The 14,977-nt window shown below is 38.6% G+C and overlaps 1 protein-coding gene across 1 annotated transcript in view; it reads left to right on the top strand.

The window, feature by feature from the left end:
• The window catches only part of csmd1a (CUB and Sushi multiple domains 1a), a 313,136-nt gene that overhangs the window by 182,529 nt on the left and 115,630 nt on the right, over positions 1-14,977 (top strand). The window contains exons 13-18 of the mRNA XM_070832290.1: positions 3,510-3,692; positions 3,854-4,039; positions 8,209-8,349; positions 12,439-12,560; positions 12,871-12,943; positions 14,390-14,528. Coding sequence (XP_070688391.1) covers positions 3,510-3,692; positions 3,854-4,039; positions 8,209-8,349; positions 12,439-12,560; positions 12,871-12,943; positions 14,390-14,528 — 844 coding nt within the window. The remainder of the gene's footprint in view (positions 1-3,509; positions 3,693-3,853; positions 4,040-8,208; positions 8,350-12,438; positions 12,561-12,870; positions 12,944-14,389; positions 14,529-14,977) is intronic.

Raw genomic sequence — 14,977 nt, 5'->3', positions numbered from 1 at the left:
TTCATATTGTGCCCATGCTGACACAGATAGAGAGATAAAGATCTTGATTGAGTGAAGTGTGTGTGTGTGTGTGTGTGTTTGTGTGTGTGAAAGGGGGGGGGGGGGGGGGTATAGATGTTCCTCTAAATACTTGTTATTTAGAACAATCCATTTATCCGCTTTATATATTTAATTACATACTGCACCTCACCATGCCACTGCAGCTCTTTGAATCGAAATGAACTAAATGGAAGTGAACTAAATTGAATTCACTTGAGACAAAGAGTTAGACAGGTATAGGGAGAGAGAGAGAGAGAGAGAAGGGGGTAATTTGATAAACGTAGAGTCGGAGAGGGACAACAAACAAGAAATTGACAGAATGGAGCAGGGGACGACAAAATGACAAATTGAGTGAGAAGAAATAAAGTGTCTCAGAGAGAACGAGGGAGTGCGAGTGAACGAAAGAGTGAGAGGGATGAAGGTTGAGCTCTTGGTTCTGCTTAGCTATGTTTGATTCAATGATGTTGCTGACAGTGTCGTCCAGGGTCAGTTACTGTTAGAAGGAATCAGCACAGCGTAGCTACAGAAACTCGTGCAGGTGCATCAAGATTCCTCGGATGAGGCGGTGGTGACCTTGATTTAAAGGCTAACCTTGATTTTATGTGTTTAACATCTGCTCTCAGAGCAGTAAGAGCCATTTTCCTCCTTACAGCATGGCGCAAGTGGTCAAAAACACACTTTAGTATTGTGATATGGCACTTGTCAAGACAACAACAAATACAACAATATGAAGAAAGGAAGAGACAAACAAACAAACAGTACTTAATGACCTCTAGATGATCTTGTAGTTTCAGTTTTTTCCCAGGATAACTGAACAACCGCCTGTGGTGTGTTTTGTATATATGTGATGCTGTCACATTGTATAATGTCACCATGTTACTCACTTTGATCAGCATTACCCCCTGAGAGCCCTGCAGGAAAACCCAACACGTGTGTCTGTAGCTGTCTTGTTTTTGAATGCTGTCATGTTACACTTGTTAATCACTGCAGTTCTCTGTGTGTGTGTGTTTGTGTGTGTGTGTGTGTGTGTGTGTGTGTGTGTGTGTGTGTGTGTGTGTGTGTGTGTGTGTGCACGTGCATGTTTGTGAGAGGGAGAGAGACAGTGAGAGAGAAAAGGAGAATGAGGGTGAGAGAGTTAATGTAAGCACACACAGCCTATTATGATAATTGGAGCTTTCAGTGAAAAGCTGCTGCCATGTTTTCAGGCTCATGTCAGTTGTGTGTGAAAAGAGTAAAGATACTGTTTTTTCTTCTTCAAACTCATCAAAGGATGCAACATTAGCACTGAACGTCTTTAATTCTTATCTAGGATCAGCAGTATCAGTGTGAAAAAACAATGCATCTGGACCCCACCTTTGTTGCGTTACTGCAGAGATCATCCTGACTTTGTTGTCGAAAAATCTACCTCAAAACGAGCAAACATTAATGTTGTAGAAAGAATAGCTTGGCAGTTGTCTGCAGTGCAGTAATTCCTGTTTGACAGCCGACGCACAAGTTTTACACAAGCAGTTGGATAAAACAACAAAGAAGAGTTTCTTAACACTTCCTGTATGCAGCTGCTTTACTATGTGATAGTAGCAGAACTTTAGAAGAAACACTGCAGGATGGCTGAAAATTGTTCGCCGTGATTGATTGCCTACATCAAGCAGTTTTTGTTCTCTGCAAGTTGATTTTCGTACTGGCATGGACTGAAATTAAATGAGGCTGGGGCACATTGAAACACATCTAAACCTTTGTGTTATGACAAGGAAAATGGTTGGCACTAATGCAAAGTTTATAGGATTTTGTAATTGATGGGCTAAAACACACAAAACTACCGGAAAGGTCCCTAAAGTATCCATCAGTGTATTCTTTTTTCTTCTTCCTTTTATTTCATAGCTCATGAATACATTTATCATCCATGCTTTTTTGTTTTATATTCTATTCTCAATTATGTTGATTAGGTTGCATAATGCGTGACCGTTGGAAAGGAAAAGAAATGTTGTTGAAAATGAGTTTTAAAATCTACATTCTGCACTTCAGTAAAACTCTGTCATCGTTGAAAGAACGAAAGGAAGAAAAAGAAAGAATGTCAGAAAGGAAGAAAGAACAAACTAAAAAAGACAAAGAATGAGCGAGAGAGGTAGTTACCATCAGACTTACTAGCGGCTCAAGATCACTGATATCCATCCTGACACTCGTCAACTGTGTGACAGCTAGCTGAGGGCCACACACACGCACACACGCACACACACACACACACTTCTTTGAGTATTCTATTCTTGTGGGTGCACTTACATCCCAACAGATAGTAAAAGTGTAAAACACAAACGCACACACCCCCACACGCACACATTGCTCACCTTGAGATGTATTTGCCCACAGCGAATCCAGGAGCATGGTGGAGCATGTGTTACAAGATGACAGACGTCTGGTAGAATGTCAAATTTTAAAGGAGGCGAGCGAGGGAAGAGCAGTGGATAAAAACACACTGCCATTAAGGCAAAAAGGGATATGATTGCAGGCCAATGTGGCAGTCCTGCTAATGTGACACTCATGCCAATAAAGCACAGTGTATTGAATCAGATTGAGAGAGCGGGAGCGATAAGAAGAAAATAGAGCTCAGCGGGAAAAAGAGAACGGTGCAATTTGAAAGGAGGACAGGCAGAAACAAAGGGATAAATATAAAGAAATAAGGAGAGAAACAACATGTGTGTTTGGGAAACATATTTTATACAATGTCACAAACATCAGCGTTGCTCTATTTGATTTTCACCTCCCGCTGGTTCCTTAACAAGAGTACGTAGGGATCAGCGTGTGTTTGCAGCTACCTACATCACTTATTGTTTTGCCCTTCACAATTAAAGCTGAATTGCGCTGCAATTATCCTGATGGAAATTAGCTGTGAGAACAGAAACAATAAAATTAATTTCTCATAGATGTATTTTATTTCTAAACACAGCAATGCAAAATGATACACACTAGACGTGTTCACCTTTTCTCCTGCTCCTACAGCGATGCACACTAATGTAGCCATAACTCTTGTTAGATTTTCCCAGGCTAATTTGCATGGACTGCCTGTGATCAACCCTTTTGGGATTGAGAGGCATGTAGCATAAATGTACAGCGCATGCATCACTATCAGCTGCACAAAATTCTGTTGCCAAGTGATTTTATTTTATTTTATATTCTTCCCTATGGTGTAAAGAATTTGCTTTAACAAAAGCCAGAAATGGGTTGTTAAGTAGTGACAAAGATGTAAAATTGGCAACCTTGAGGGCCAACTATATATTTAAGAATGCTCCATTACTAGAAACACCACGCTGCTCATATTTGACTCACTGACCATCTAAAAATCAATTTATGCACGTCAGTGCCATTTAACCCTACCTAACAAACAAAAACAGACAATCTCTTATCTGAATGTCATTATGTCACATGTTGACATTAATTATCAGTGCAAAAACATGCCTGTGTCACGTGTGTTACAGAGATTGAACGAGGAGGCTGTGGTGATCCTGGAGTGCCTGCATTTGGTCGCCGTAGCGGTGATCGCTTTCAACACGGTGACGTGTTGACCTTCTTTTGCCAGTCGGCCTTTGAACTCGTGGGAGAGAGGACTATCACATGCCAGCACAATAACCAGTGGTCTGGCAATAAACCCAGCTGTGTCTGTAAGTACACACATTTTTATTCTATCTATCTATCTATCTATCTATCTATCTATCTATCTATCTATCTATCTATCTATCTATCTATCTATCTATCTATCTATCTAAGTTAGCTTAATTCCTTTCCTCCCTGCCTCTCCTCCTCTGTTCCTTCCTGTTTGCAGTTTCATGTTTCTTCAACTTCACGGCTCCATCAGGGACCATTTTGTCCCCAAACTACCCAGAGGAGTACGGGAACAACCTGAACTGTGTGTGGTTGATTATCTCTGAACCGGGGAGCCGCATTCATCTCTTATTCTCTGACTTTGACCTGGAGCCGCAGTTTGATTGGTTGGTGGTCAAAGATGAAGGTAATTATATTCTTAATATTTTGCCATACGATAGTTTCTAGATTAAGACCACAGGATATGGATAAGACATTTCTGCATTGCTTGAATATGGATCGGCATGTGTATAACAACTGTGCCTCAACTTGTCAACTAAATCTATATCCAGTAAGCAAAAAGAATTCAGATTGGATTTTTATTAATGGATGACTAGCTGGCAAACTGGATGAGTAGAGGAAGAGTTGCACTTCTCCACTTCCACACAGAATACAAGGTAATTAGGTCACTCTTCCCCATTATAATGAAGGTTATTTATTTAAAGTGAATCACATAAAGCTCTAGTTTGACTGGCTGGTCATTAAAGATGAAGTTCTAGTTAATTGACTGCCTGTAAACCTGTCCCACTGCAGGGATGTTATTTTGTAGCAGCATTTTGGAAATTGCAGGGCTTTTAGTGCTGTTGCATCGGGCAAACTGAAATTAAAATTTCTGCTTCAGAATCTTGATTGCTGTCACATGGAAACCACACTGTACGTCTTCTTTTGAGAATTGAAACTAAGTATGCAAATGAAACACTCTCTTAGAATTAAACATTAGATTGAAATCTGCATTGTATTTACTGTCTAAAGTCTTTTTGTGAGAAAAAAATGCTTCAAAAATCACGTGAACTTTAAGTCAAATTTTAAAAAGTCAAGAATAAGTCAAATAAAACCAATGAAGTATAATTAGATTATACAGTTGGTTTGTAAATAGCTTGTGAAGGATCAGTATTCAATAATATGGCAGCCATAAAATGGTTACTGATTGGTCTTTAACTGCTGAAATAGTGTGCCTGATTTAATATTCTGCTTTTTGGAATCACACAGAATGTATTTATGAATCAATCTGAAGGCTGCACCACAATTTCTAACTGGCTGATAGATTAGAAAATTTGTTTAAAACTAACACAACTCAGTTTTGCAATGGTACTTCAGTGTAAATCATTGATAAAAAGTAAAAAACATTTGGGGAGTTACTTGAAGAGGCAGTGATCACTGCTTAGATAATCAAATCACTTCTCAAGTTTTACTTATTCATCACTGATAATATATCATATATTGTGATTGATTGGCACAGTCTCTTGCCACAGATTCAATAGTAAAACATTCAGATCCTTATTATTAATAACTTTGCAGTCACGCTGCCAATATCGAACAAGCCAGAGATGCTTTAGTCCAGGAGGAAAACAAATCTGCATCCCAATGCAATAAGATAAAGGCTTCTCTGCATCAGAGCTTTTCTATTCACAAAGGATTTAATGTGACCTTGACACTCGTGACTTTCTCTTATTTTTATTCCTGGATAATAGAACATTGAAATACAAACAAATAGCAGACAAAGGTGAACAGAGCAACCACGGTAATAACCCATAAATCTCCTGAGCTGGGGAAGCGTGTAGTAGTAGTAGTAGCATCAAATCGAGCCAAAAAAATGTAATAACACCTCAAGGTATGCTTTTGAACACTATGTAAATGGTTAATATAATCAGAAAGCCATTGTTGTCATCTAATGTAAGAGAACACAGTGATAGACTGTTACAAAAGGCTTTTCTCTAAATCTCTCCTCTTAGATAAGACAACATCCCTCAATCTTGTCATTCTATTGCCGTGTTGATTCTCCTTCCACTCCTGGGCTCTTGCCTAATAATGCAATAATGACTGAGTGAGAGAGCTTCTGGGTAGCTGAAGAACAAAGAGACAGGCACTTTGCAACTCAGTCACTGTGTAGTTAAATTGAGTCTAAGTGCATGGGATCCAAAACTCAAAGTCAACGAGAAAATAAAAAGAAAACTTTCTGCGGGAGTGATGAGGTGTTCACGTAACTCCTTTTTTAGTCCCTTGCAGGATTGTCAGCTCACACTGCTTTTTATAGCATCTTTTGTAGTTGGTTAACTTTCAATAGGTTTCAACAATGTAACCTAAAACACACTGCAGTGGATCATATTGATTGCTTTCTGTTACATTTAAGGGAATGGACTGATTTTTTACACTTAAGAATGATGTGAAACAGTGTTCATACCATCTTCAGCCATTATCAATACCATGATATTCTTTGTAACTAATTTATGATGAATAAGTAATTCTGTTGTATGTAATTATTGTGACAGCCCATAAAAAAACCCTTAAAATCTGTTTATTTCTATTACTGTCAGGTTTCCTTAAAAAAATTGTAATCATGTTATCAGCCGGCTCAATGAAATAGAACACACTGAATATGCTCAGTAACCAGAAATACATCATCTGCCATCTTGCTTCTGCAAAAGAAGAGGCTCTCAGTTTGGGGTTGCATATGTCGCACCGCATGAGCTAATGCAGGCAACAGCAACTTCATTAAACTTGTATACACATTTGGTCTGTACGTGAATAGATTACCAAGAGTACAATTAAAGATTGTCGAATGACTTGACATCCGAGACCATGATTATAGATGCCAGAGGGGGAGTTTGAAAATCTAACACTCCCCAGAAGTGCTTGAATTCAGTGAACACCATGCAAGGTGGGTAGATGGCCCTTAGTGGATGAACACAGGAAATGCCAGGTGGCAAAAACCCATAATGAATAATCACCAGCGCTGCGTCTCCTGCAAAACTGCAGGTGTTTTCTGATGAATCACAGTTCCTGCTGCAACACCAATCTGCTAGGCTTCTGGTGGGCCATCAACAACAGGCATTGTGCTGGTTCTGGCAGTGAGCTGAAGTTGCGCATGCCAATCAGCATCAGTTGATATTTAGAATCACCAATCAGATTCATCATAAATTTCCAATCATATTCAATCAACACAATAAGGTGGTCTGCCTAATCTCACATTTGCCCTCACTTACTCAGTTATTATTCCACTGCTGCTGGTGGTTAATCTGTTTATTTCTACCTGCTACAAACTGCTGTTACTGGCTGTGGCGATCAACCACATCATCACCATCATCATCATCATCATCATCATCAACAACAACCGCCTCAGCCTCCTCCTGTTCAAGTGTCTTATTACCATATTTGGGGAGGACATTTCATTCCTTGTGCATTATGTATACTCCATATCTCACTGATGGGCCTGCAGGGTTCTGTTCTGTGTAGGGTTTTATTGCGCTCCCCACTGAATCTGTCGCTGCCGGTTGGATCATTGGAGAGCACCCCCAAGAGCAGAGTGCGTTCTGCCAGACAAAAGTGCACAGCCATTTGTTGCAGTAAATGGTGCTATGTTGTGGCACAAATGTCTCAGACAGAAATGAGGTGATGCATGGTTACAGCCGTGCAGGCCAGTTGGGGAGGTGTAATGGTTTCAGGGCCATTCAATTGGTATACAGTGGATCTTTTAATGGCTATAGAGTTGCCTTAATGCCAGAGCGCACCTTAACATGGAGGCCAGGTTCAGCCATTCATTGCAGTCATGTACCCCCAAAAGGGGATGATGGGTACTTTGAACAAGATAATGCTCCCTGCCATGGCGACGAAATTGTCCAGGAATGCATGGTGCAAGACATATTCAGGCGAAATAAGGTTAATGACCTGGACACCACAACCCCCTAATATGAGTCTCTTTGGGCTTCACTCGAATGCAGCATCTGTAGAAAAAGAGCATCTATGCATCAACCTTTGGCAGCTGAGTGAGGCAGTGACATCTGGCTGGTTAGCTTTAACACCAGAATCCACCAGGCCCCTCTCTGAGTCCCTTTCAGGTCACTGAATTTACATTTGTCTGTTAAGTTAGATATATAGTTAGAGCTAGGTATCGGCAGGATGATCAAATTATGGTTCAGTATAAATTTCATCCATCATCAGTGACATGACTCATGAAACAATCCTATATTAATGTATACAGCTACATTTACACATAAGAATTGTTGCACTTATCAGTGTATGTAACAAGAGTGAATTACGACTATGAGAGGTGGAAGAAAACTAAATGCTTCTCTACTTTTACTTGAAATTTTCTTCTTCTATTATTTATTTGTTAGCTACTGTGCAGATTGAAAGCATGCTTTTTTCCATAGCCCTAATAGCATTTAATACATTTCTTGAGGTCTCGTAAGGTCTTTTTTTTCCTTTACAGAAGTACTTCACTTTCCAAGTGTGTCCTTGGCCTAATGTTATACAGAATTACACAAGCACCGTTCAGATGTGTCTCTAAAAGATTGTTTAAACTCTGTTCTATTTCAGGGCTGTCTGAGCCAACAACATTTGGGACGTTCTCGGGAAAAGATGTTCCAGCACAGATCGCCTCGAATGGACACATCATGAGACTGGAATTTCAGTCTGATCATTCTAATACTGGGAAAGGCTTCAATATCAGCTACACCAGTATGTGCAACCCGCCCACCTATCTATGTCTCTGTTTGTCTGTCTCAATTATATTTACCGACTTGTACTTCTAAAACTACATCTTGTATTATGAATTATAAATCTATGTCATAAGTCAGTGGCTTCCTTACACTACACAAGTATTCAGCAAGATCTCCAGCAACTTTCTGTCAAAAGGGTTTACAATTGACTTAACTAAAGATTTGCTTATACGAAGGCAGGTTTGCATGAACATCTTTGGATGCAGTCATAGAAAAAACTCAAACAAAAAAATGCATCAAACTAAAAATGCATCCTAAATCCTTTTAAAAGCAGTTGTTTGGCATTATTTACATGCCAGTTTTGTCATGTACGTGGCGTAACTTCTTTATTCCTGCAGTTATCCAGTCAACCGTCATCATATTTGAGATATTTCTAGAGCAGCTACAAAGTTTTGATAGCAGAAAATTGTTCAGCCATCTAAAAATGACAGCAGTAAACATGAGCAGCAGATTTTTGAGGTCAACACCCCAGAATGGAAGAGAAAGGGCTTCTTGCGAGAGCAGTTTGCTCCGGTGTATGATCATACAGAGAGGTGAAGACAGAAGAGTCAGTTGTCTGTAATCCAATACAGCTGCAAACATACCATATGTTTTGAATAAGGGGAGATGGTCTTACAGTTTTTAACCAGAAAAGCACTTAATGCCTCACTCTTGCTGTGTTATTGCTTTTGTCGTCTTCATGTAACCAATAATTCAAAGCAACAAGTTAATGACCCTTCCTTCAGCATTGTCATTTGGGAAATGGAGGGAATTACTATGTGAGTTAAAAGTATACAGGATATATGATGCACCGATCATCAAAAACTAATATCTACTGTATTCAGGGGTGAGTTTTCTGTTTGAGTGCTGCTTTAGAGCAACATTTTAAATCTTTTAGAATACCTGAGTATAACTATTTAGCTGTATGTACAACAGGAACGCACATACAAATTCCTTTTTGCATTCATATATGCCTAGTGGACTTTATCAGATGACAGCATTTCCAAATAGCAGGGTATTCTTTGAAGAGTTTCAGGCACTGGCTTAAAGTGCTTTAAGTGTTACTGTCTCCGTATATAATAGACAATAAAGGCCATTCAAGCACACATATTTAACACAGTAATTGGCTCAGGTGAAAATGTCTTTTCATCATAAACTAATTGCTCTCCGTTACAGTTAAAGGATAAAGTGAATAATACTTAGATGACTAATACAACACCCATGCAAACTGCCAACATTCCCTTCATCTGTCCAGAGTTTGGCTGCCTCTGATAGACTGATTATCTGGCTTATGGTTTACTAATGCTTTACCTAGTTAAGTCTGTCCCATTGTCAGCTTTGAATGTGACTACTGCAGCCTTTATGTTTATCTGCTCTAAACTGCACTGGTTCTGCATGACTTCTTTTGGTTAATTCTCTGTGATTTCCAATGCGGTTTTGCATTATTTCACACACTGCCTCCCAAATGACCCTGTCTCTGACTCTTCCTTGAGAGGTAATTTTTGACAAATGAAAATGCTAAGTATTTTTTGCCTCTTCAGCACTACAGCATATTTAATAGAAAATCTATCTCTAATCCTGAGGCAAACCTTTTTATTTTTTTACCCTAATCCTAACACAAATGAAAGGTTTGATGCACCATTGGAAGCAAAAATATTCCATTAGTCACTCACAAACATTTCTAAAGGTGATGTACAAATATAGAAATTCTCTTTACACTCCCCTTTTCTCAGATATATTATGCAGTGCCTCTATTGTCAACAGTTATAAAAAACAGAATGTACTTTAGATAAATACCCATGTTCTTAAAGGAAGACACATTTAAACTACATTCATATCATTCTTGAAGGAAAAAACGTTTTGAGAATGTAATTCGAACGTCTAATCAGTTATATGACCAGTTACGTTTCCTCCTCCAGTGCATCACTGCGTGTCACTGACCCCGCCTGAGCATGTGACAATTGATGCACAATTACATCAAAACTCACTTGGTCCATAAGGTGAAATCAAGATACAAGAAAAGAATTACACATGAAGCAGAAAATGTCACTGCTCCTCCTTTAAAAGTCACACTTTGCCAGCACAAAGCTGCACCTTGTACAATGCTCTTGCATGAAGATAGAGGCCTTTCACCTGCAAAAATCAAATCAACATATTGCTGTCAAAGTCAGCAGTCATCTCTTATTTTCACTTCGTCCCAACCATATTATTTTCTATTTCATTCTCTCCTCTCAGATCCATTATGTTGATCTCCATCTTTCACTCTGACACAGGCCTGTCTCACACTTTCTTTATCTGAGACACTCACAGCGCACACACCCCCTCTAAGTTTACACATGTAATTGTAATACTTTACTCCCATTGTGTGTGTTTCTCATATAGATGTATACATCTCTCTCCTCTTTTGAAACCCAAATCTCAATCCTCCACATCACTTCTTATTATATCAGATGTGTCAGTGTGTGCATGGTTATTTTCTGTGTATGCCTTTGGCCTTACACTGTAAAACATTTCATGTTATTTCAACTTGCAAATGAAAGTTCACCTGCTGCCTTGAAAGCACAAATTAACTCAACTTGAAGACAACCGTCGTTTCAACTCGTGAATTAAAGTCCATCTAGTTGATGTGACTACAATGTTCTAGTTGTCTCAACATTGCTTTTTAAGTTGTCTAAATTGATTTAACTTTGGACTCAGAGTTAAAACAACAACTAACCTCACATTATCAGTGCAAGAAAACCTCATTTACCTAGCCAAACAAACTCACATTTTGATATTGTTATAACTCACACTTTCAAGTTCAGTATTTATATAACTTGCCATTTCAAGTTAAGAGGATTAAATTTTAAATGTGTTTAAACTTCGACGTATAAGTTATATTGACTCATTAGTGCAAGTTTGCTTGATTTATTAATCACAATTAACAGTTGCTTTCCTCCAAGACTCTCTGTATAATTTCCTTAATATTTTGACCAGCAAGTTCTCCAATGTCAAGTAACTCATTCCTGTATTGCTGAATTAGAAACATGTAGAATAGTTTGCATGCAGAGAAATAAAGATCAGCACCAGAATCATATTGCAGCAACCGTTGGGGTCACAGATGGCAGAAGTGGCCGACCTCTCAGGCAATCACAACAAGTATTGCTTCAGAAAATCATTTATTATTGAACACACATAACAGAACAAATCACAGCATGTTATTGAACCCAATGCCCACCTTACTTGTGGTTCTCCCCAAAACACATTAACCCTACCCATAAGTCCTTGCAGCGCTGCCCTGCCGATGCCACAGTATGAAGGTGATGCCTCAGGATCATTAATAGAATCCTCCCCTTTGTTTTTTCAACTGATAACTTGATAAAGCAAGTTCAGTCAATTTGACAAAATGTTCAATTAGTCAAGACAATGAATAAATGTAAATTTAACCTACAAAAACTAGAATAGCTGAGTTCAAAATCTAAAACTTATCAGAGCACTTTGAGTTAAAGAGAAAATGTAAATTGACATAATTAAAAGGGGCTGTGATGTTTTACAGTGTATGCACATGTATGCAAATGTCTCTCTATCCATCTGCCAGTATATGTAATATATGTGCGTATTCGTTGGGTTTGCATACCTGCCATTTCCTTTCTTGCTCTCATATTTTTCTCTATCCTCTCATTTCTTTTCCATCAGTAGCTAATCAACCTGAGACATGTCCAATCACTGGATGTGTGCTCTGGCTGCGATCAGGTTAATCTCAGGAATAAGGATAATATAAGCTAAACATGACAGGGTTGAATCCATGAGAAGATAATTCCATTCCCATATTTCCATATCAGTGAAGATGTCATTCACTGACAGTGATACAGAGATGGGTATAAAACTGTTTTTTCTCTGGTAGAGCGTTGAAAAACCTGGAAACATTGTTCAAATTAGGAAACATATACCTGTATTATAAACCACTAGGCCACAGACTGTGTCATTTCCTCTGTGGTCATTCAGTTCCAAAGTAATTTGCCTTTGTTTCATACAGTTTATTCAGTCTATTGGCTGCCGTTTTGACTTTTCTCTCATTGTCTCTCTGTAGCATTTGGTCAGAATGAATGTCATGACCCCGGAGTTCCTGTCAATGGTCAAAGGTATGGTGACCAGTTTCAGCTAGGCAGCTCCGTGGCTTTTCGCTGCGATCAAGGATTCATTAGGACACAGGTAAAAATCAGATATCTGTCTAAATGTATTAAAATAGGCCATTGTTCACACAAGTTAAGTAAAGATGCTCTAGAATTATTAGCATTATTAGCACGAGTACTAAGGTGTAGTAGTATAGAGGGTAAAATGCTGGAAAATGCTTCTCACTGTAAACTCTCCTGCACTTAATCTGCATCTGTATATAGCTTTGATTTAATTAACCTGCCTTTATGATATAGATATCCTGATTTTGTATGTAGTTTGTCAGCTTTTATCTTATCCTAAGATAAGTAACACACCATAATATGATACATTCATATCATATTTCCAGGGTTCTGATCAGGTTACTTGCATCATCCAAGATGGAAATGTTGTCTGGTCTGCGGCTGTACCTCGCTGTGAAGGTAAACACACATGCAAACTGTTAACTGTAGCAGTGGGTAATCAGAGAAAATGTTCCACTTGCCAGAATATAAGGTGACAAAGTATTCAACTAGTTGGCTTTCTCTGTGTAGCTAAAGTGCACTTATACACCTCAGGAATTGTATAAATTTTCTCTTCTAATTGCTTTAGCCTCCAGCCTCCCCACACTTATTCAGACTGTTTGCATGCACCTCTCTCTCTCAACAATAATCTTAAATGAGATTGGCACAAGTTCTGCTGAAACTCATTCAGGGACATGCATTCATTATATGCAGACTCTAATATACAGAGATGTTCCCATAGTGTGCAGATAAGCTAATGTATGGAAGCAATGATACAAGGACAGTGAATGTGCTGTTATTTCAACACTTTTTAAAGGCGAATGGCTGCCGCTGGCCTGTGAGTATTTGTATGCTTTTTTTTTTTTGCATCCCCTCCATCTTGATTGTATTGTCTAAATGACATTATCAAATGTTGCCTGTTGTTAATAAATGGGATGGAGGAGACAATCAAATTGAATAGGGTTGTCACCTTATTAAATATCGAGTATGGGAAAATATTATCCCCCCCCATTGGACGGGGAAGGATAATTATGTTTTATTTCTAGAATGACTTTTCCTTGTGTATCCAGTCTCTGAGTACCACTGCTTCAGTATGCACAGAAGCAGTAAAAGAAAAATGAAGGGAGTGATTTCCCTTACCCTGCTGAAAGTCTGGAGTTATGAGAGCAATCAAAAGGGCAAATGTATCAGCTACTTGAGAAAAGAAGAAGTGGTAAAAGTGGGAAAGATAAGCCATTGCAAATTATATATTGTAGAAAGAGCAATGGGTAATATACAGATCGTGAACTCCATGTCCAAAGTTTATTCTTAAGGCTGCTTTGCTTGTTAGTTTAACGTGAGCGCTAATATAAAGTTGCACAGTTATAAAGCTGTTTATCTTTTACAGATATAGATTCCAAACTCATCTAAAGCTAATTCTTTCATTTTAATGTGCCATAATTGAGATCTGGGATATTTGGGAGTGTTATCTATAAATTAGTGTCACAATGTGCCAGCGTTGCCGCCTGCAGCCCTTTGAGTTGCAGGGAAAAAAGGAGCCACATTTTGACATCATTTGACACATAAATATACTTGATTTCCCCCTATAAATTATCATGCTATAATTACTCTAGCCTTTTTCAAACATGAGCAACTCAAAATTGTTTACTCTAGCACAAGGTTGGCACAGCGTATTTTCTGAAGGTAAATGTTTATGTATGAAATCTAGAAATTCAAAGAGGATTAGAGAGCTAAAATAAATTGAGCAGATGATGAATATGCTAACTTGATGTAATATGAGCATCGTGCTCATGCCATAACATAGTTACAAGAAAAAGTGATTAATTTCTCTCCCTCTGTGGTGTGTGTGTGTTTATTTCCTTCTAGCTCCATGCGGAGGGCATCTCACAGCTCCTACTGGTGTTCTGCTGTCTCCTGGCTGGCCCTCCTTTTATAAAGATTCTCTGAGCTGCCAGTGGGTGATTGAAGCACAGCCAGACCATGCTGTGAAGATACACTTTGACAGGTATGTGGTTTCGTTATGAAGATACAGAGAGAAATTTTGTCATGTTTATTTCATTTTTCTCATCACCTGCTCAGAAAATTCATGAGATTGTTATGGGTTGGATTATAAAATCATGAAGAATGTCATTTTTTGCCCTTCTGGTTGGTCAACTAGTAGTAATTTAATCAATGAGTCTCTTAGTTGGTCTTTTGGACACATTATAAGCAGGGATGCTTAGTCTTTTTTTCAGACCATATACAAATACTTACATTTTAGAACCAATATGAGGACTTAGTAATACCATTACAGTTTAACATTTCCATTATTGTTCCATTACAGTGCCATTACACTGATTTCAGTGTCCGTTGTCAGTTCGCTGCCACTTAGATGCCAGGTGTCATTATCTGCTACAGAGTGGTCAGAGTGCCACTCCATGCCATAGGAGCGATTGTTATAAATTGCGATAAAAG

The sequence above is a fragment of the Pempheris klunzingeri genome, chromosome 1, assembly GCF_042242105.1.
Source record: "Pempheris klunzingeri isolate RE-2024b chromosome 1, fPemKlu1.hap1, whole genome shotgun sequence".
NCBI classification, from domain to species: Eukaryota; Metazoa; Chordata; class Actinopteri; order Acropomatiformes; family Pempheridae; genus Pempheris; species Pempheris klunzingeri.
This window is presented reverse-complemented; position numbering and strand designations above follow the sequence as displayed.